The sequence below is a fragment of the Carettochelys insculpta genome, chromosome 2 (genome assembly GCF_033958435.1).
Source record: "Carettochelys insculpta isolate YL-2023 chromosome 2, ASM3395843v1, whole genome shotgun sequence".
NCBI lineage: Eukaryota > Metazoa > Chordata > Testudines > Carettochelyidae > Carettochelys > Carettochelys insculpta.
The window spans coordinates 90,437,027-90,459,640 of record NC_134138.1 but is presented as its reverse complement, the minus strand read 5'-3'; the positions used below and the strand labels follow the sequence as shown (position 1 = coordinate 90,459,640).

The following is a 22,614-nucleotide window of genomic DNA, read 5'->3' as shown; positions in this document are numbered from 1 at the left end:
CAAAATTAGGATGCGGAAGCTGACTTTGACCTTGCAACACAATGTCCAGACTATTTGGGAGCACCAAGCTGAGTAGACTGCCATGCTCATGGCAAGCCAAGCCAGTGAGGCAGGGACAAGGGAGAGAGGAAAGTAGGCTACAAAGGCACGATCACGATCATTCAAGTCTTGTCTCATTTCATCTGATATGAGGCTCATAATTTCATTTGATCTGGCCTTCATGGGAGGAATCTCCAGAAATTTGTTTTGTAGAGCCTCAGACCACAACAGGAGAAATGCATCAAGGAGTAGGAGCCCTTTTCTGGCACCCTCTGCCGCCTAGAGGGGCAAAACCTGTGGAACTTTCTGATTCATTGGGGGAAAAATAGGTCCACTAGGGGAAGACCCCACCTTTGGAAGATTGAGTGAGTGAGAAGAAAAGTCTCTGCTGAGGTGATCTGCCCGAGCACCCAACTCCCAGGAGACGGCAGGCCTCTTAAGATGGATGTTGTGACTGAGGCAGAAACCCCAGCAAAGGAGCACTTCCCTAGCATAGAGCTGACAACTGCACCCCTCCCTGCCTATTGATGTAAAACATGGAGACTGTATTGTCTGTGAGGACTCTCACCTCCATGATCAACAGATGAAGCAGGTCAGATGAACTGGTCTGAATTCTCTGACAATTGTGTGGCAACTTGACTCCTCCAGGATCCACATCCCCAGGGTCTGGAGATCACCAAATGTGCTCCTCAATCAAGATCCAAGGCACCCGACTTCAGCTCGAGATCTGGAGTGGAACTACGAAATGGTACTCCCTCAAGAGTGTTATCTGAAACTATCCACCACTGCAGGGTGGTAAGCACTTGCATAAAAATCATGACCACCTTGTCCAGGTGGTCCCAAGACTGGGAGTAAGCAGAGGCCAGCCACTGCTGGAGCAGCCACAAGCAGAGTCTGGTATAGTGAATCACACAGGAACATGCTGTCATGTGGCGCAGCAACAGCATGCAGACCCTGGTCGTGGTAAGGGGAAACTTGGACACCCCTCCTATGAGGTTTGTCAAGGCTTGTAACCTGTCCAAAGGCAGGAAGGCCCTAGTACAGATCATGTATAGCACCACCCCCAAAGAATTCTATCTTCTGGAACAGTACAAATGTTGACTTTTTGCTGTTGACTAGGAGCCCCAAGGACAAGCAGATCACCAGGAGGACTGCTATTCTGTTTTGGACCTACCCTTGAACAACCAGTCGAGATAAGGGTGTCTGAGTTAGACTGTCACGGCAGCCATGCACTTGGTAAATACCCTTGTGCCATGGCCAGGCCAAAGGGCAGGACCATAAACTGGTAGTGAGAAGAATGTACCATAAAGCAGAGGAAATGTCTGTGGCCAGGGAAGATTGCCACATGAAGTCCTTCATGTAACAGATGGCATACCAGTATTCCAGACCCAGAACAGGGAAAACTGAAGCTATGGGACAGCAAGGGAGAACAGCAATGAACTGCCAAGGTCATGGCACGAGAGGCTAAGTCCAACTGGGTTTCTGGAGCCAAACAAGCACCAACTCCATTAGGAGTACCTTCAGGGGAACGTCTCTTTCATTTTCCATTTGACTTGGACAAGCTGCAATTGGAACCCTTATCATTAACGCGCCCCTTCCCCAAGCACCTCAGTCAGCTGCTCTGCTGGTCATTAACCCTCGTAGGATGCTTGAATTCTGGCAGCAAAGAAGGACCTGAGGGTGGGAGGAGTGTGCAGCGTCCTTTATTACCATACCACAGAGGCACCGCTCCAGGGGAGGGGTCACTAGGTCTGCTCTCCTAGGTAGGATATTGCTGAGAGAAAAAATTTTGGCACTAGTGCATGTGGCAAGCACAAACCCATATTATGGAATGGACCTGGGCAAGCACTCAAAGAAGAATCTAATATTTCTCTTAAACATACAGCTCTCCAAACTGTATGGAACTTACTGATACTTTCACCTCTCAAACATCTACAAAGAAAGGATGGATTACAATAGAAACTATTTTGTATCCTAAACTACAGCAGTTGTTACCATTTCTGCTATAACACTGCAACTGTAAAACCTTAATACATGCCAAAAGGAAAAACCTGGTCCTTAACTCAAAGGATCACGAAGAATACCCGCTCTGCCTAAAGTGAGTGGTGCTTTGAACACGATATAGTATTACCTCTGCTGTGTCACCGTCCCAGAATTCAGAAAAATCATTGGGGGAGATGGAAAAAGGGGGGTGAAGAAACATTGCTGTCAGCAACAGTGCTTTTCCTTTCTTCCCTAAAATTCAGCCACACAGGAATCGTATCTGAGTTAATAAGGATTGCTAAGACACTTAGCACCTTAAACTATTTACATATTTTCTCCAGTACTAGTCCTCTAGGCATATGCAATTCATATGTTGATTACTGCTCTGCTAGACAAAACAAATAGAATTAATCTCTTTGAAAACAACTGGCACATCTTTTCTAAGCTTCTGACAATGGTACAGAGCAACAGAGTGAAATTATAAATTTTTTTCCTAAGAGTAAGTATTTACAGCAACATTAAAAAATTGCACACGCAGGTACAGTTACCTTGTAAATCACCAATCATTTCAGATCCATGATTTCTGTCCCTTCGTTCTGCTTCCAATGCTGCTTGCAATTGATAATAGTCCTTCTCCATCTCCAATTTTGCACTCTCTAGAACTCTACATCTTTCTTGAAGTTCTCTATTTAGTGATTCTAACTGACTTAGGGACTTGCTCATTTCTGTATGACTTTTTCTCAATCTTGCTGCTGTATCCGATTCTGTCCTTAGCAAATCATTGGCTTCTTCTAGCTGTTAGAGTAAGAAAAGGAAAGATTCCTGTTCAAGGTACAATAACTAATAAATTCAGCTTTGTTACATTTATATAACCAATACAGTATGCCAAATTTGAAGAAACAATGAAAACACTGAAAAGCAATCACATACTTGCTTTTGTAATTGTGTCATCTTCTCATTTGTAGTTTGCGAATGCTGGCTAATTTTTTTCATGTCTTCTAACTGATCTTTTAATGTGGACACTAAACATAGAAATGAAAGTATTAAATAAATATGGAATTCAATTTTCCTAACAGAGCAGAACAGAAAGGCTGTGTGACATTACTATATATTTCTACATAAATAGACAGTAAAATAATTAGGATAGGTTCTTTTAAATTCTTGAGGCCAAATTTTGTTCTTGAATGTATATACCTGGCTATCTATCCCTAGGCACTTCACATGCATAGATCTAAAGGCAGAATTTGATACTTGAAATACCAAAAACACAAAAGGCTTTGTTCCTTTGATATCTCTGACAAAAAGATTAATCTTTTTAGCAATCAGTATTTCAAGAAAAAAAATCTATTCTGAAATGGTTAAAATGTGAAAAAAGTAAATTATCTGTAAATACGTACAGTAAAATACATGCCAACATTTGTCACATGACTAATAACTGATTACCTTCATTTTCTACATTCCGTCTTTTTTCATTCTCCTGTTCAACTTTTCTTTGGTATTCATTTATTTTATGTTGCAGCACCATCTTTTCCTTCTCAGCCTGAGCTACTGTTGATTCTAAGATTTTTCTTTGATTTCCCTGAAATTACAGTAAACATGGACATTTTTTATTTATATTTTATGGAATGATCCTACAAACTGTTTTTATTATGCAACTCTACAAGCAGTCTCACTGACTTCAGCTGGTAAAATCTTGACTCAAATGAAGCCAGAAGGGCCAGGATTTTACCCAGTGAGACTGAATAGAAATAGGAGGGTTGCAGAATAGAATCTAATAACACCAATCATTACTGTTGAAGTTTGTCTTTGATTAAAACCAACTAACTCATTGGGATAATGCCATTTCACACAAACAAAAAATTACATATTCACTAGGTTTATGAAAACTGCAGCATAATGGTGTGCTAGACCAGGGATGGGCAACAAGCAATCTGCAGGCCAGAGCTGATTTGCCAGAGTTAGCCTGGGCGGGCTGCCAAATGCTTTATTTATCTGCACATCTGCAGCACGGCTACTCACAGCTCCTGCTGGCCTCAGTTCATTACTTCTGGTTAACGGGAGCTGCAGGAAGTGGTGACAGAGCCTGCGCCACTTCCTGCAGCTCCTATTCACCAGCAACCATGAACCTCAGCCAATGGAAAATGAGAATGGCCGTACCCGCGGCTGTGACAGTAAATAGAGTGTCTGGCAGTCCACCAGGGGCTAACTCCTGGACATCTACACTACATTCTGCATTTTTGTAACAAATATGGCCAAAATTGTTTTTGTTTTGGAATGTGGAGATTTATCCTCAAATTTAAATAAGAGTGCAAATATTTTTTAGAAAAATTATAAACCTCTAGCTTTATATGAGGACACTGACAGACTCAACATATTTAAAAATTCAGTGATTAAGAAAAACACAAACTTACCTCTTCATCCAGTTCCTTCATTATCTTGTCTAGTTTTACATTTGATGTTCTATAAATAATGAATTATTTTAATATATAAACAAAACTTTTTTTTACATATTCAAATAGTAAAACTACTGAAGACCATTATCTAAAAACTGCTTACTAAGTGCATGCTGCTTTATCCTAAAACAAACATTATAAATTGAAAAATGCCAGCAATCAACTTAAATAGTTTATAGTCACACTATCCTCAAGTGCATGGACATGTCACTGTGGATGATGTGAGTTGAAAATTGTGAGTCAAATTCTGTCCTTAAACCCAGAACTAGTAAATGTTAGTCAATACATATTCTGCCACTCTCTAGAAAGTATGGTTCCAGTTCTGCACATCTCACACCTCTAACAACTTGCCCATACTACGAAGGAAGATAGATCTAAGTTATATAATCTCGGCTACATGAATAGGGTAGGTGAAGTCAAAGTACTTGATCTATTTACTGTAGTGTCTTCACTGCAGGGCGTTGACAGGAGATGCTCTCCCATCAACTCTCCTTGCACTTCTCACCGAGATGGAATACCAGAGTCAACAGGAAACTAATCAGGAGTCTAAACTAGACTCAATATAATGACCTGCATTTCTCTGTCTAGTTAAGCCTTAACAATGCAGATCCCCAACAATAGCCTATTACCCATATAAATGCGTCTATTCTATATCTATACAAGTCTATCTACATGGTATTGCCACAGAAAAGTCTCTCTAGATGAAAACTGGAAAAACAAAATTACTGTAGAGAAAATATGAAATAAGTGCTGAATAACACCTCAAAAAGGAAATATGAACTGGGTAGCTAGCAACATGAACATCCTTTAGTTCAGAGCGAGCAAACTTTTTACATTGGACCCCACTTTTCAGCCGTGCAATTAGCAGCACCCCCCAATCTGTCTAACATAACCCAAACCAACAGAAATTTCAGTTATGTTCACTAAACAAAAACCTTTTGGCAGATGTAAGAAAATAAGTATGTAAAATGTGGAAACTTCATTAATTGTTATATAAATGTAAACAGACCTACATAAAAGCAGTGCATATTTCAACATTTTAATGAGATGGATGAGCCTGTCACATAGCGGCCAATCATGCTGCCCTCCCTCACCTTATGAAATTTCACACACCCCAGCTTCCTTCCTCCCTCCTGTTTCAGTTCACAGTAAGATCTCTGCCAGTTTTACACATTTGGTATGGATATCTGTCCCTAGTTTTGGCCTTTGTAAACATTAAACAATAAAGAATTGTTCACCTGCTATAGTTATTTACTTCTGTCCAGAAAAGTTGTAAAAAAATGATTCACCCCGCATTAACTACACAGCTGTTTACACCAAATATACAATCAAATCTGTGAGCCATATATTAAACTATTTTAACAGTGAGACTTCAGAGGACACGCTGATGTTACTAAATACATGTTTGGATTGCAGGGATACAAGTGCTGAATATATTTCTAGCATCCCACATGCTGCTACGTGGTAGGTAGTCAGTATGAGGACAGTGAAACTTTGGACATGTGTAAATAGCACACTATGTATTAAATAGTATTACGTGATCTGAATTCCTGTAATAATTGGGTAGCAATTCTTCTAAGACAATCAACAACTCTGTGTGCACACCACATTGTATGGTTATCAGATGCCAGGACTTTCAACTGTATGTTCATATTGATGAAGGTGCAATAGACATTAATTTGTCAGATAGTTACTTTTGTCAAGAACATAACAGAATTTAGTACTCAAAACTGGTACTCTTTTCTGACTTAGGCTACATCTACACTATGATATAAATTCGATTTTATAATGCTGGGTTTTATAAATTCAAATTTGAGTATTCTCACCTTCCCACAAAGTCGAGCTAGTGCTGCCACACTGAACTGCCAAACATCGACTGCTGCAGCAGTGCACTGTGAGAACCTATCCCATAGTTCCCTCAGCCCCGTAGCATTCTGTTCCCCCCACCCACTGGTGCAGTACTGGAAAAAAATGCCTCACAAGTGGTTGTGGGTATGTGATGTCATCTTCCCACATTGCATTGCCCTCATTCCCCCTCCATAATAAAGCAAACGACCGTATTTTTCAAAAGGAAAGAAGTAGGGAAATAGGCTGGCTTTAGAAGGTGACTGAACCACGTAAACTGGTTGCTCTGCTGCTTCTCCCCCATTGAAAGAACACCTTTAGGTACAACTTTTCCCTGATCAGCCAACTAGAGCACCAGCCAGGGGACATGACAGAAATGACTCTGTGCCCTAGGATCACCCAGGTGACTGTGTCATGTCAACTGGTCCTTCAGCTACTTTTCCCCATTTGAGAGCACAGTACACTCATCCCTCACTATATGACAACAATTGGTTCCTAACTTTTTGTTCATAGGCGAAAACTCATAAGAGGGACACTAAATTCCTATTAAAATACTTGTAAAAGACTCTGATTGGTTCCAAGTGCTCTGAGTGGCAGCAGGTGTCGCTGCTTTTGAAAAGTAAGTGAAACTGGGATTGGGAGAGAGTTAAAGGCTGGGGACAGTTTGGGGCCATGAGAGGGAGGGAGGGTGAGTTGAAATCTGTAGGTGGCTCAGGTGGCGGCTTGTTCCTCCTGGCTGCACCAGAGGCACCTGGGGGGTGGGGGAACCAGGGGGTTTGGCACGGAACAGGATAGGTGGGTGTTGGGACTCGGGGGGGGGGGGGGCTGTGCGGGGAGCTGTGGGCTGCGGGAATGTTGGGACTGGGCTGGGGTGGGGGTGGGGCTGCAGGTCTCCCAGTGCCCCAGCCAGAGACCCCATGGGGCTGCTGCTCTCGCCCCCCTACCCAGCCACCAGTGACCCCATGGCTGGAGTGCAGCCAGCCACAGGGCTGCCGGTCTCTCTGCCCCGCTGCCAGGGATACAGCAGCTGAAGTGCAGCCAGCTGGGGGGCTGCGGGACTCACTCCCTTCCCTCCTGCCGCCAGGGACCCCACAGGGCTGCCAGACTCACCCCTCTCCCCCTGCCGGGGATTCCGCAGCTGGAGTGAAGCCAGCCGCAGGGCTGCTGGTCTCGCAGCCCCAGCCAGCGGCTGGCTTGTATTAACGGGGGAAGTTCAGTTGTATGTGTCTCCCTTGTTTTAACAAGTACTCCTAAGTCAAGTACTCGTTAAACGAGGGATAAGTGTATGTAGTTATGGTATGACATCTTGCAAATAATAACAAAAACAATTTATTTCACTGAAAACAAAAAGTGCTTTCTTGAAATGGAGCCAAATTTCTGCAGCTTGCTTTAGTATGATGGTTCACGCTATAGGGTGGGGGTGGAAGTTGAGAGACCAGTTGAGATGGTCCCTTCAGAGGACAGGTCCCTTCGGGGGGTTTTTTTCCAGAGGTGGATTGTAGTTGATGGACCTCTTGACAGGGTCCCCTCATTGGCTGTCTGCCAGCACCCCACCCCCAACGCATACTATCATACCAAGAACATAAGCAAAGACAGCCAGCCCCCGAAATCTTTGCCACAGGGGGGGACTCTGAAGCCTTCACTGCACACAAAAGCCAGGACATGGTTCCATCTGGCAGTATGGTCTTCACTGTATCACAGACATGATTTTATTGGGTCAAGGGATAGCCACGTGATGTGGTTGGGAGGGGGACAGCCCCTGACTGCATGGCGCCTGTCAGAGGGTGCACACTGCCCCTCTACAAAAGTGAACCAAAGAAAAGAAGTTTCTCTGCCTCTTGTACAAGCATGACCCCCACAGCGTAGTCACCATGTGGTGTGGTGCGGCAGGAGCTGGCAACATGCTATATCCTGTGCAGGAAAGAACCATCATCCTGTGCTGGGACTATTTTTTCCATGGCTAGATGCAATCGCCACACTGATCATAAAGAAATGAATTCAAAGTGGGCCCAGGTACCCACTTAAATTTCCAGGGCTTCCTGGAGCAGAATTCAAATTTGCAAGCTTCCTGTTACCTACTTCCTGCACACCTGGAAAGCAGTGGAGATGGAAGTGGCCAGAGCAGACAACTGTGGGGCATTGTGGAAGACATATGGAATGCCTCTGGAGGTCAATAAAGTTGATGTCAATAATTGCCTTTTCTAGACTAGCATTAATCTGACCTTTTAAATTCGAACTTGGCACTAACCGACTGGCTTTGTGGGTATAATAAGATCGACCTTAGCAGTCCCTAAAATCTACCTAATGGCATTCACAGTGAAGACAGTGACATTGTAAAATTGAGCTAACTGCCTTAAAATCAACTTTAAGATGTAGTGTGGACATAGCCTCAATCTCCACCATAGTCACACACTGGATGGTTCAATAGTGCAGCAGTATTTAACATACAGAATGTTAAATTCCAAAAGACTAGTTTATAAGGTGTGTACAGTTTTTTAAGAACATACACTACTAAGCATTCACAGTGTCCCATGGATGTTGTGAAACCTATCAGGGTAATGGAAGGAAAAACTGTTCAAATATTGAGGGGTAAGGTATATGCCTACTTTAGTAATACCAACACAAACAAATTATCTTCCTCCTTAAATACACAAGAACAACACAGATACAAATATTAAAGTGATGTCTAAGTTACTGCAATACCAATATTGATAACTGTTGTTATACTTAATTTTCACACAGCTGCTGTTTTAAATTATTTAATTGTGAAAATGTACTTAAATTCAACCTTACCTGCACTTTTGCTCCATCTCATCTTTCAACTGCATTTCATTTTGAAGCTGCTCTTCCAACTGATAGATGGCTTTCTGCATATCTTCCAGCTTAAAATATACATATGTACATATTTGAAATATGTATTATGGTCTATGAAACTTGTTAAAATGCTGCAGCACTTGCCTGGACTAGCTAAATAATTTTATAGACTATTTTATATCAAGCATTTTATGACAGAGAGGAAAGGAGAGACTGGTTTCCACTCAGCACGTGCGCACTGGCACGGGACGAAATATATAAAGACTATATTGTGTTGGTTATTAAAGTGCAATATTCCCTTCTTGAGGCATTTACAATACTTCAACTACAAAACAACAATGCAATGTAGCAATTGAGAAATCAAGCAAAGTATTTCTCTATCAAACTTCAACTTATTCCTACAGTGCTGTCTCAGTTCATAAGATATACTATATAGAAGATGTAAAATTGAGTAAGGCCTGATCCTGCAAACATCTAAGTACAAGAATAAAATGACATACATGAACAGTACTACTGAAAAACCACAAGTAAATTACATGTATGTTTAAGTGTTTACAAGATCAATCCCAAGTTACTGTTGCACAGCTTACAGGAAAAATTATTTTTATTTATATAAAAAATTTTCACCCTCAGTATGAAGAGCTACAAATCTTTTTTAGTAAATCTTTTGCCTGTCAACAGCTCTGGAAGCAGAATCAGATCTGGGAGCTTCTGATAGGGAGGAAATGGCTAGCCAATCTGAGAGATTTTCCATAGGCTCTACTGCATAGCATATCTCTGCTGAGGTACAATGTAGATTTTATTTTCAGTCTCTTCAGGTGCTTTGCCTTAGTTGGTTCTCCCATTCTTCACGCATCATATTTTAAGGGCTACAATGCAAAGGGATTTACAATTCCAATTTTTATCCTGAAGGGAAATATGCCCCAGCAGTCTTGCTACATATCCCATTCTCCCGCTGAAGCAACTCCTCTCCAGCTAGGTTGTCTGGAAGAAACCATAGATGTGCTGCTACTTTTTTTATAAAATAGAATCTAAATACTTTTGGATAAAAGCTTTGATGCTGGTTTCGCACATATTCTGAGGAGGACTTCTTCATGCCTACTTGCGCCTGTGTGTCTGGGCTGCTATTTTTGTCTTTTGTCTTGTCTCTCCATGCAAGGGAGGCCTTTTTTTGGGAGGGGAAAATATAGGAATAATTGTCCACACTAACAGTTGGGGATGGCAGCCAAGGAATTTCTGTACTCCATCCTGCTGTCTTGGAGATGGCTGCCTTGCGCCTCTGGCTGCATGTGTAGTGCAATTCCCTAAGCGGCCTGCCCAGACATGCTATGCTAGCAGCTGCTGCAGCCAGTTACCTTAGTTATTAGACGAGGTCTTTCACAGAAGTTTCTACAAAAGTCTGAGGCTAAATAACTCCCAGTGAGAGCCCAGAATTCAACTAACAGAGCAGTTGAAATAAAAATATGATTTTGTTTCTTTTCAGTTTATGTTCTGCAAGCTGGGGAGGGGAGAGTCTGGAGAAGTCAGCCTACGCTAGAGAAGAGAGAACAAAAACCTCTCTGAAGTCATTAGCGATTGGGCCACGCACTCCTAACAATGACTCTGCATGTCCGGTTGTACCTCCTGAGCTGTGAGAAGGTTGAAAATCCACTGCAAAAGAATTTGTGAATCTTTTAGCACTTACCTTTTAGATTCTAATGGGAAATGAATTTCAAGTGTTAAATTAAAACAGATGACTAAAGCTAATTCTTGATTCCAAACAGATTCAGAATTTCAATTAAAGGAGTTTGGATTCCTTCTAACTCTAGAATCTCAAGGTCAAATCCTATGAGATCCCAAAAATCCTCAAAACCTAGTGTGTTCCCAAAAAACTACAGGCACTCAGGAGGCACGGAGCATCTTGCAGAAACGTACACCTAGCCCTAGGCACCACCTTATGTTACATTTACTTAACACTGTTTGCGGGGTTGTTGTAGCCGTGTTGCTCACAGGATATTAGAAAAAGACAAGGCAGGTACGGTAAGATCTTTTATTGGAAGTATTTCAGTTGGTGAAAGAAGTTTTCAAACAACAAAGAAATCTTATTTTAAGGGATTTTCAAAATGACTATGCAACTCAGATGCCTGATCAGACACTTTTGAAAATCTCATCACATGCCTGCCTGCACCTTTCAGCACCCAAATATCTGAAAATCTGGTCTTGAATTCTTAACTTCTCACATCGCTAACCAAAGGCAGGTGAAGAAAGAAATTAAAGGAAACCAGTCAAAATAGGCTCAAAGAATCAGCATCCGCCAATACAAGATATAACAAGATATTGGTTTCTCTGTCCTTTAATTATTAATACAGTAGTACCTACAGAAATATTTTTATAGAGTCATCAAAAACAGACATAAAACAGAGCAGGTTGTGCAGTTGAGCTTTTTTCCATTCTGGGTTAGGATAACTTTTTTCTAAAATTATGAATTGGTTTTTCAGAACTGAAATTTTGTTTCCCTGATTGCTCTCATAGCTATGATAATCTGCGTAGTTAAAATAAATGTGCTGCTTTTTCATGTCGCAAAACACTATAGCCACTTCATGATATTAAAAGTTACTTCAGAATTTTAATATGCAGAATATGCAAAAGTTACTCCAGAATTTTGAGGTACCCACTGTCAGTTTACAAAGAAATAATATCATCAAAATACACACCAGGCTTTTATCTATGCTGGAGCTTGTTCTGTTGTCATTTGAATTTTCTGCAGAGACAGATAAATACCTGTAACAAAATATGTAATTGGAAATGTTTAAAAGCAAGTTTATCAGAAAATAAATGCAAGCATTCTTTCTATGGTAAGGTGTAAACACATTTAATTAAAAAGCAGTTCATTGTGTTATTTAAGTAGAAATCTGCAGTTTTTACCATTCTTCTAGGTAAAAAAAAGTAGTTCTTGTTTAATAACTTAAAATTTTTGTTTTCCCTGATTCATCTCTCTTGGGCCCTTGCGCTCACTCACTCACATGCTTAATTTTACTCATAGGAGTAGCATCACAGAAGTCAACTCTGCAAGGGTTATATCCATGGAACTCACAGTGAAGCTAACAGTAATTCCATAGGTGGAAAGACTTGCTGCACTGGACTCCTTGAGAACATGCCTGTTTTATGGTGTGGCATCTATTTGGTGTACTGAGAAGATATTCATGTCTATTTGCCATCCCTGTCTATACGTATTTGTCATGATCACGGAAGTCAGAAAAATAAATGTAAATAAGTTGCCGATTAACTTAAAAGCTTGAGATGAGATTCTGCTCCCAACCCCTATACTTGAGCAAAGAAGGCAAAGTGGCATAAAGAGGCTAAAAAAGCCTTGGATCTAACTCAGGAAGAAGTACTCTAGCATGCAGAAGACATTCTCTTCAGACAACTCCCTCCCATGTCCTGATGTAAGGACAGTGCCTGGGGCAGGGCAAGGGGTGGGATGGATGTCCTGGAAGCAAGGCAGCATCACAGAGTTCCGAGGATATTGTGGAATGCATCATTACTAATAGGCAGACAATGACAGGCTCCCATAAATCAGAAAGTTCCCATAAATTATGCTGTCTAGCTTACCCCAAAGGCCATCTTGGCCCCTTGAGGTATCCAGAATCAGGAGGGTAAAAAGATGGCTTTAAGTAACGTTAGCCCTTTCTTCCACTGTGCTTTGAGATCTGTGACAACCCCAAATCTCATCCTTCAAGATTAAGATCATGTATTATCCTACTTTTTCCATTTGATAAATAGTGATTTTTCCTGAAATTTCAAAAGAATAGGTGTTAATGTGACCTTCTTCTGAATCCTGTTTTTCTGTTTTCTGCACTAAGTATCTGATCCAAAGTCCATTACAGAGTACAAAGAGATTCCCACAGACTTCAGTGGGCACTTGATCTACAATATCTTGCAGCGCTGAGTTATACAGATTACATTATGTACTAGGGATAACTTCTTCAGAGAGAGGGCTGCTTCAGTTCTGTGGGGCTTAATGGGCTGGGGGGAGTGGGGGGAGGGGGGGAGAGAGAGAGAGAGAGAGAGAGCGCGCGCACGCATGCGCCTGGGGTGCATCGCAGGCAGGGCCCTCCAGCCTGGCCAGAGCAGCCTCCGCCTCTCCACTGTTTAATCAGTTAACCAGTTAAACTTTTACAACCCTATTATGCACCAAGTAAAGTATTTCCTTTCCTCAGTTTTGAATTTATTTTTAAATTTCAGTTGAGATTAATTAGCACTTGGCGTTTCTCAAGTGTTAAACAAGAATGCTTGAAAACCACATCAGGATATGTTGCCGCTCAGGAATCCTAGGTTTTATTCCAGGATCTCAACATATGGGTGCTCTAGTGCAGATGCAGGACTCTCTTCTCATCCACCTCTTATTCCTCCCACTCAGGCATCTCTCTTTGGCTTCCTTCAGTTGCTACGAACTCTGCTCCATCCCTTCCTATGCTTCCTATTCATCCCCATCTTGACCCCAATCCCTGTCCCCATCTTATACCATGCCCCCCAGGTTCAGTCTCCTATGCTTTATACTATCATCACCAGCCTCCACCTGCCCTCAGCTTGCTCCTCACTGCTTTAAAGAAAAATCAGACAGTTTCCTCCACAGTGCTCGAGCACAGGAGAGCCACTCTCCCAACTATTAATTCTCGTGCAATGCACTATGGTGGTCCTTGTCAGCCAGGAAGAACAATTGCAGGAAAGTTCTTCTCAGCTCCTGAAGCCCCTGAGACCAAACACGCTGAGTCACTCTGTGCACATGACACATGCACAGCCTGGTGGTACATGCCTACAAATGCTTGTGCGGATAATGGAAACTCAGCACAAACAATCTTTAGAGCAGGGATTGGAAACCCTGGGCCCACCATCCAAATCCACTTCTTGGCTTGCCTGGATCTAGACCCTGAGGCTCAGGGCTCCCCTCCATGGTATCTAGCCCACAGCGGGGTTGGGGATGTGGAGCCCCCAGCATTGTGGGCCAGACAGGAAAACCACGGTTCAAATCCAAACCACTTGCTCTGCCAGAGCTGGGGGAGGCAGGGGGCAAAGTGGCTCCGAGGCCCAGGCTTTGTGGCAGTCGCTGCTGTTCTCGGGAGGGAAGACGGGGGAGCAGCAGCAGCAGCCTTGGCAGCCTATCTGGAGGTTTCATACTGCTGCACTGATTGGCCAGAGTTCCAGCTAATCAGAGCATCAGAGGGTGGTGCCTGGGAGCAATGAAGAAGGGGTGGAGAGCCATGTGTGTGCAAAGGTGCTACCAAGGTAAAGTGCATCTCCATTAGTGCTTGGGGAGTCCTTCAGACTAGCTGCTTAGCACTCCCCAAGCCATGACCAATGCAGCTAGCCTTGGGGCCCACGCTGCTCCAACAGCAACTAGGGTGTCTGGCTAAGGGACTGCCCATGTAGCTGGTTGCAAAACCACTCCAGCAGGAGCCAGAGGTAGTTGTCCCCAGAGCCAGCTGCTCTGTCAGTCCTGCGGTCAGGCACACTGGTCCTGCTGAAGACACAGAGGTCAGCAGAAGCCATGGAATCTGTGACTTTCATGACTTCTGTGACAGAAATGGAGCCCTAGTTAAAAACAACTGAAAACCATGGTCTTATAATGGAAGGATTCTGGACAACCTTTATCCATGTTGCTACTAACTCCACCTACATTACTGAACAATAACAATCATATGAGCAGCAATGCATGCCCTTTGAACTGTAAAGCCTTATGTATAGCAGTGCAAATTATAAAAACCACATCAATTTCATGCTACTGTTTGGAAGAACTTTAAAAGACAAAAAGAGGCTAAGGGGCAGAGCGGAATAGCAGAAGCACTACCTTCACAACAGACAAACAGGAATGAGAAAATTCCTTATCTTTTCTAGCAGCCATGGGAAGTCTTTTAAATTTAATCAGATAGCTATTCGTCAGAAACTGAGCTAAAAGAAATTCCACAGCGAAGTTCAGGAACATCATCGTGGACATAAAAGTGAGTGTGGGCTGCACTTGGCTTTCACCTCATCCTTCTGGCCTCACAGACACACGCACAAAGTACTCTCTAACTTTTTGTATGGGATTCCAGATAGTGCATCCTTAGTACATATTTAAGTCCAATTACTGTTGTGCCACTATATGCATGGTTAATTCATAATCAGTAACACTGACCCCATTACAAAATTTCTGTAACTTTTAAAAAAATTAATGCCCTTTAGTGATAATCTCATGTAAATATCACAAATATTTTTCAGTTTTAAATAGCCTATTACCTAATATACAGTGTGCACAAGAAAGAAAGTTTGCTTATGTGTACACACACAAAAACATATAGATAAGAATCAAAAACACAAAACTTAGTGACAGTACACAAGATCACTTTGTTTTCTCCATACTTACCAATGGTTGGTGTAATATGTAAATCCTACAAAAGGTAGCTGGTTGCCAACAAATGCTTTTGGTATAGGGAATGTCTCTTCTTCTCCCTTGTCTTCTTCCAAATCATCAAAGTTGCTAGTGTCAATATCGCTGCTTAAATCAGGAACTACTGGTGCTACAGCTACAACAAAATAAAATTACCATCATGCCACTCAAATGACAGCAGCTGATTGACAAATAAATATAAATATTACGATTAATATTTGGATTGTCCCTCCTGTTACAGGAGTCAGAGTTGACTGTTTAAAATAATTAAAAATTGTTATGATTTGACATTTCGGGATTTGTGTGTGTCACTAGGTGGCTAGATGCGACAGTGAGCAAAGCTAGGTCCTGCTCCTACAGTGTATGGGGCAATGCAAACTCAGTGGGACACTGTGCAGGGACAGCAGTTTACCTTTGTGCTGCATAATACATTGGATCAGGGTTTCAACTTAGATCAATCAAGTTAACAATGGGCAGCATGAAAAGTCGAGAGGAATTAAACAACAACACTGAAGGTAAGTCCAGTGAAGAATCACGAAGTTCTTAGTATCAGATTCTATTTTGTGTTCTGGCTCCTTTGTGCCCCTCTGGAAGTGTCAGAGAGGCAAAAAAGTCATATTTGACCAGCTAAGTCTGTTGGTGTTGCTGAGCTCTTAGCTAGAGCAAAGCAAGCATATTTGGTTCCCGCACTAACAATCCTGCCCGACTCAGCAGACCTGTCAGGGCATACAGAGACAGAAGGCAGCTTGATAAGACCATGTATTGCTCAGTCACTAATTGGTATAAAGTCTGTTTGAGTACAAGAAAAATTCAGTGTATTGCCAACTGCTTGAATGGATCTAAATTCTGGGGCAGTGAAAAAAAAAAATCTAGCCCTCAATTCTCCAAGAGGTTAAGATACCAAACAAATTTTTCAATAAATCTGAAGAACTGGGTTGGCTTTCGTCAAGCAATTTTTGCATTCAGATATGTTCATCACATGTACTTACATCGTTGCCATTCTTAAAAGAATAAGGCATTTTGGGTTCAGATCAAAGTTAGACATTTTTGTAATTGTTTGTATAACACGGAGATGTAGCTACTCTCATGCCTTATAATCATTCTTTCTTTGGTCTTCCAAATGACAGCCTACCAATGGGGAACAATTTGCACCCACAGGAAGGAAAGAATGGTTACTCATCCTTCAGTAATTTGGATTCCTCAAGAAGTTGTAATCACTCACTGCAGATCCCACTGTAAGCATGCATATGTGTGCAAAGTCTTCTAAATAGCAAAATCCATAGGAAGGGGGAAAAATCTGCACATATGCAGATAAGGGAATGAAGGGTGGGTCAGCTATCCCTCCCTGAGTTCCCTTGCAACTCATTCACTGTAGTAACTAAAGACACCAAAAACCAGCAGTGGAAGGGGAGCTCCCAAAGGTCATGAGATTCACACTGCCAAAAACATTTTAAACCACCACAGGTACTGCAGAGTAAATAACCTTGCTTTCTTTTTCAAATCTGGGTCAGTATGGATTCCTGCCAGGAAAGTGGGAAAGAAGAGTTCCAGCTGAACCACTTGAATAGTGATCGTAGTACTGTTCTATCATCTAATTCCAAGCAAAAAAAAAGTCGGACAGAAATCAAGGGGTTACTTTACATCATTGCCTTGCAGCCAACTGGTAACATAATGAGAGTCTGTGTATCCACTTTGAAATTCACCTTGATGAGATGGCCTGACTTTTAAAGTACCTGGCTATAACGAGAGGGTGACAGGCTGAACACTTTGGTCCCGTCAACTCAGTAAAGCAAAGTCCTAGGCAAATCTAGTACAGCAGAATATGAAAGTTATAAAAAACAGAGTTACAGGTAAGTGTAGCGCTGCGGTGTGCAAGAAGTGCATGGGGGATGAGGCAGCCAAGAGGTCTGGGGGCCTACATGTAGAACCCCAATGGGCTGAATGAGGTTTTCCACTACTGCTTTATGCTTTTGCACCAGAACATGAGGCAGCTCAGACCACATTCACAGTTCTAATGGACATTGCTCTGCAACAGAATCCAGTCTTGGACATATGAGGTTTATGCACACCTACAAAGAGATCCATATTGGCATATACTCAAAGAACACAGAATATTATCAGACATTACCCTGTTCTATAAAAATCTCCCCCCCTGGACTCAATGAGCATGACCTCATACCATCCACTCTGAAAAGGGTACTGCAACAGTTCTTACTTTATACATGACTTTTTTGACCTTGTGAATTCAGTTTATAAAAAATATCTAAATAATATTTACTAAAAATAAATATTAAGAGATTTTATCCTGAATTAAGCTGTATAGATAAATGAACCACAGCACTTTGCTCACAGGCATAAACCTACATAAACAAGCTATATACTGTGTTCTAAAGGTCAAACTGAAGTAGCTTTTTTAGACTGGTGGAAAAAAGAATGGCAGAGTTGAGAGACCCTATAATGAAAACTTGGCCTCCAGCTACAAATTGAGACATAGTTAGCAAGAATTTACCAGCTGATTCCTCTGCATCACGACCCAAGAAAAGACCTTCTCAGGACAAAACACTGTACTTAAAACACATAGTTCCTGGAACACATTGTTAATACGCTTTCTAGGGCTCACGCCAGGAAGCAAACAAGCAAGAAGACAATATAGTACTGAGAAACTGATCTGGTCTCAGCATTTGCAAAAAGAAAATAGGCTGAAGAAAATCCTGAACTGTGTTGGAAATCTAAACAGAAGTATGTGAGTGCAGCATAGAACAAAATGCTGATTATATCAATTCACTATTTAAAGAGGGGAAAAAAGCCTCCATTTAGGACAGGTGACAGCCCGTTTACTGATATACCACATAAATAAGAAACTATGGCTATGTCTACACTAGCCCCAAACTTCGAAATGGCCATGTACAGGGCCATTTTGAAGTTTACTAATGAAGCGCTGAAATACATATTCAACGCCTCATTAGCATGCGGGCGGCTGTGGCACTTCGAAATTGATGTGCCTCGCCACCACGCGGCTCGTCCCAACGAGGCTCCTTTTAGAAAGGACCCCGCCTACTTCGAAGTCCCCTTATTCCTGTGAGCAGATGGGAATAAGGGGACTTCGAAGTAGGCGGTGTCCTTTCGAAAAGGAGCCCCGTTGGGACGAGCCGCATCAATTTCAAAGTGCCGCAGACACCCGCATGCTAATGAGGCACTGAATATGTATTTCAGCACTTCATTAGTAAACTTCGAAATGGCCATTTAGATGGCATTTCGAAGTTTGGGGCTAGTATAGACACGGCCTATTACTGCTTCTGTACAAAGAACTACTTACTGTCTCTAAGAGTTTCCCAAGCCCACTGATCATTTTTGAAGAAGAGGTGTCGTTTGATTTCTTCTACACCATTTCGTCCTAACCTCACTTCCCTGCAAAGACATGTAAAAAGATACCAGGTAAGATTTTTCCTTTCATTTAACAAGAGTGGGTTCAAATGCCCTAGTCTTTAGAGGTGAGAGATTATACCTGTCAACTCAGGGCAATATAAAAGCTCCAGCTGCTCTGAAATGGTGACATGGAATGCCTTATATCAGCACAACATAAGGTTTCTTCCCTCCATCCCAGAATACAATCTGGTCTTAGACCTTGTCTATCATAGGCTGTGTCTACATTTGCATTCCTCTTTCGAAGGAGGAATGCAAATGAGGAAAATTGAAAATCCAAATAAGGCACTGATTTACATATCATGCTTCATTTGCATAATCTCTTTTCAGAAGAGATTCTTAGAAACTAAAAAAAAGCAGTGTAGACATGTCTCTTTCAAAAACAAACTCCATCTTCGATAGATCCCTTCTTCCTGAAACAAAATAGGAAGAAGGGGTCTTTCGAAGATGGGGTTTTGTTTTCAAAACAGACCCATCTACACTACATTTTTTCTTTCCAAAGAATCTCTTCCAAAAAGAGATAATATAAACGAAACATGATATGTAAATCAGAACCTCATTTGCATTTTTGATTTCCCTCATTTGTATTCCTCTTCCAAAAGAGAAATGCAAGTGTAGACATAGACATAGAATTTTATCAGTTATACTGACACCACATCTGCATAACTAGAGGCCTGCAAATCTGCTATTCATTTTTGTAGATGTAGATATGAATGCCAATTTTGTATCTGCACAGGGTTTGATGTATAACATTTGTTTCCCCTCCACCTACCCAAACACACATATGCACACTCATTAGGTATAAATGGTATTTTTGTTAAGCTTAAACCAAAAGTGCCACAGTCATAGATGACATAACGAAAGCAAACAAATCACGTCACCAAGCAACTCCATTCTTATTCTACATTTAATTAGAATACCTAAAGGAGATGTCATACTGATATAACTGTATTCATTTAAATTCACATTTTTGGTTACATCGATAAAACTTTTAAACATAAGACAAGGCCCTATACTATCAAATTCATAGCAAAGGAAGCATCTTTCTAATTTAAGAAACTAGATCCAATTGTCTACTCCCTTCCACTACTGAAAAATCAGAAATTCCAAAAAAGACAGTTTCATTTGCTGTGTAGGGAGAATCAGCACCACTATTTCTTGTCCACATTTTATACAATACAAACAATACAGTAGACCCCTCACATACACAATTTTGACTTACGCATTCCTTACGTTGATGAGAGTCAAAATCGTGATGGGAGGGAAGCTGGGAACCAGCCAGTCCTAGTCAGTTTCCCAGCTCTGCCATCTGGTTCCCAACTCCTCTCGACTTGCACAAAATTTGAATTACACATGGTTTCCTAGGAACGCAACCTATGTGTAACTCAGGGGTCTACTGTATTCGCTGACTGCATTCACCCAGTGTGAGAGAGAACAGAACCAACCAGTATCTATCAATAAAACTGCTCCATATGACCCAGACAACTTTCTTATGTAGCATTTCCATATGCAGAACCCTACTACTTGGCTACAGTGCAAAAGAAAATGAAAAAGGCATGTAAAAAAGAAAGCAATAAAAACAGGGACAGGAAAAGGACTGAGAAGGAAAGAAAATGGAAAAAAATGAGATTGAGAAACATGAAATGGAAGGAAGAGAAGCAGATAATACTATAGCCAAACTAAAATCAAAGATAAAACCTAACACTGGTATTTCACAAAAAATGTTCACTCTAAAATTAAAACTTATTATTACAATTAGGTTTTTGATAGTCCATCAGCCTACCATAAAATAAAATTGGTTACCCTTATAATAATCTAATAAGTTCTCTTGCCATCCACTCACTCAGCTATTTGCTCAGTGTTGGAACCTGAAAAATATTTAATTCCATGCTCTGAAAAATCCAAAGAGGAAAAACTAAATTTGGAATGGTCAGAATTAACTTTCCTATATCATCTTTTTATGGAATTTAAAGTACTAAATTTCCCATCTATGCTTTAGTTCTTATGTATGCTTGTGATTTACTCTAAAATCAAGCAACATCCATTTAACAACCTAACACATGCTGCATCAAATAAACAATTCAGAAGTTCCTATGATAAAAGAAAACCTCATGTATAAAAATGTGATGTTAAAATACAAATACCAAACTGATTTTGAAATCTATTTTTATTTGCAAACCCAATGGATGAGAATGGAATATCATTCGAGGTGCTCGCAAACAAGTACAGTTCTCTGGTTCCATTGCCCTTATTTGGGGAATCAGACGGACACACTGAGAATGTGAGTAGGATTCTTTTAACTTCGAGGAAGAGACTTATGCAGCATACCATAAGATGAGGTGAGACTAAATATGCAGGTTGTTTATTATTTTAAAATATTTTTCTGTCATGTTTTAGTCCAACTAATAACTAGAAATAGTTTAAGGCTTTTATCGATACGACTAGTCACAGCTTCTCAAATGAAGGAAGTGCAGATGCCTGAAACCTAATTAGACCAATGGGAGAAATATGCAGATGGAGTTCACACAGTAACCTTGAGGTTTCCTGGAAAATAAGAGGAGAAGTTCTGAGATTGCAGCCCCAGAAAGGAAAAAAGGGGCAGAGAAGGTAGAAGGAGAGAAAGTAAAACAATGGAAATTGAGTAAACCTGAGGGAGATGCTCTCAAAGAAACAAGAAAATGGACAGAAGGTACAGCTGGCCTCACTACTGAGACAGTGTTTATGTGGCAACATATATAACATACAGGTGTAAACAACGAGTGTTTCCAATAGCATTCAACAGTTTAGAATACCACTAGAAAATCATGTATACACCTTTTTTTCTGCTGGTCACAACAGAAGAAAATGACATTAACAAAAACTTATTTTAAATTTGGAATGAAAATGAGTTATTTTACCTGTCAGTTAGGAATGCACATATAAGGTTTTTTGCATCTTTAGAGATATCATTATCATCAGGGAAGGTAAGAGAGTTCTTATGGTTCATAATCTTACTATATGTTCCAACCAAGGAATCTGCATAAAAAGGTGTATCACCTGAAGACACAAACATAAAATTAAACATTTCAATATAAAGTAAATATGAAAAGAACTGGAAAGTATTACACTTTGAGACCACAAAACACCAAACAATATTTTTATGCAGAACACCTATGAAAACTTTCTTCAAAAAAAGAAAAAAACAAACCTGTTGTCAGATCAAAATCTCACACCACCAAAAAAAGGCCACACATACAGCAAAAACAAAATTAAGTAATTTAATCAGGCATCATAGCAAAGAAGTAGTAACATTTTATCTGGTTTTAACAGAAAATATATACCTTCATTGTATGATATAAAGAAGTCAGATGTTTGCAGCACATCTGCTAGTTGTTCACAGAACAGTGCTCTGCAGAACATAGTTTAAGAAATACTGGGCTATCCTCAGCTAAAGGTGCATACATTCTTCTGTTTAAAACTGCAACAAAAATATCTACCAACAGCCCCCTAATTTGAGTTCCATAAGCACACAACTGTCTTAAAAGCTTGGTAACCGACGCACACGATGCAAGTTTCTATTTCTGGTGCATATTTATTTTAGACCTTGGTTGGTATTCACATAAGTATTTCCAAACTTACCAGTAAAGTAAATGCCCTAGGCAGCCTAAATTC

At 40.9% G+C, this 22,614-nt stretch overlaps 1 protein-coding gene across 3 annotated transcripts in view; it reads right to left on the bottom strand.

Moving 5' to 3' along the window:
• ROCK1 (Rho associated coiled-coil containing protein kinase 1) overlaps positions 1-22,614 on the bottom strand; it is a 177,726-nt gene that overhangs the window by 83,412 nt on the left and 71,700 nt on the right. For all 3 annotated transcript variants that reach the window (XR_012644448.1, XM_074987345.1, XM_074987346.1), the window contains exons 8-16: positions 21,861-21,999; positions 18,857-18,948; positions 15,517-15,676; positions 11,828-11,894; positions 9,114-9,202; positions 4,434-4,482; positions 3,466-3,601; positions 2,953-3,044; positions 2,571-2,817 (exon numbers count right to left, since the gene is read on the bottom strand). Coding sequence is in view for 2 of the 3 variants with exons in the window: in XM_074987345.1 (XP_074843446.1) it covers positions 2,571-2,817; positions 2,953-3,044; positions 3,466-3,601; positions 4,434-4,482; positions 9,114-9,202; positions 11,828-11,894; positions 15,517-15,676; positions 18,857-18,948; positions 21,861-21,999 (1,071 nt within the window). In the remaining variant the exon portion in view is untranslated. The remainder of the gene's footprint in view (positions 1-2,570; positions 2,818-2,952; positions 3,045-3,465; positions 3,602-4,433; positions 4,483-9,113; positions 9,203-11,827; positions 11,895-15,516; positions 15,677-18,856; positions 18,949-21,860; positions 22,000-22,614) is intronic.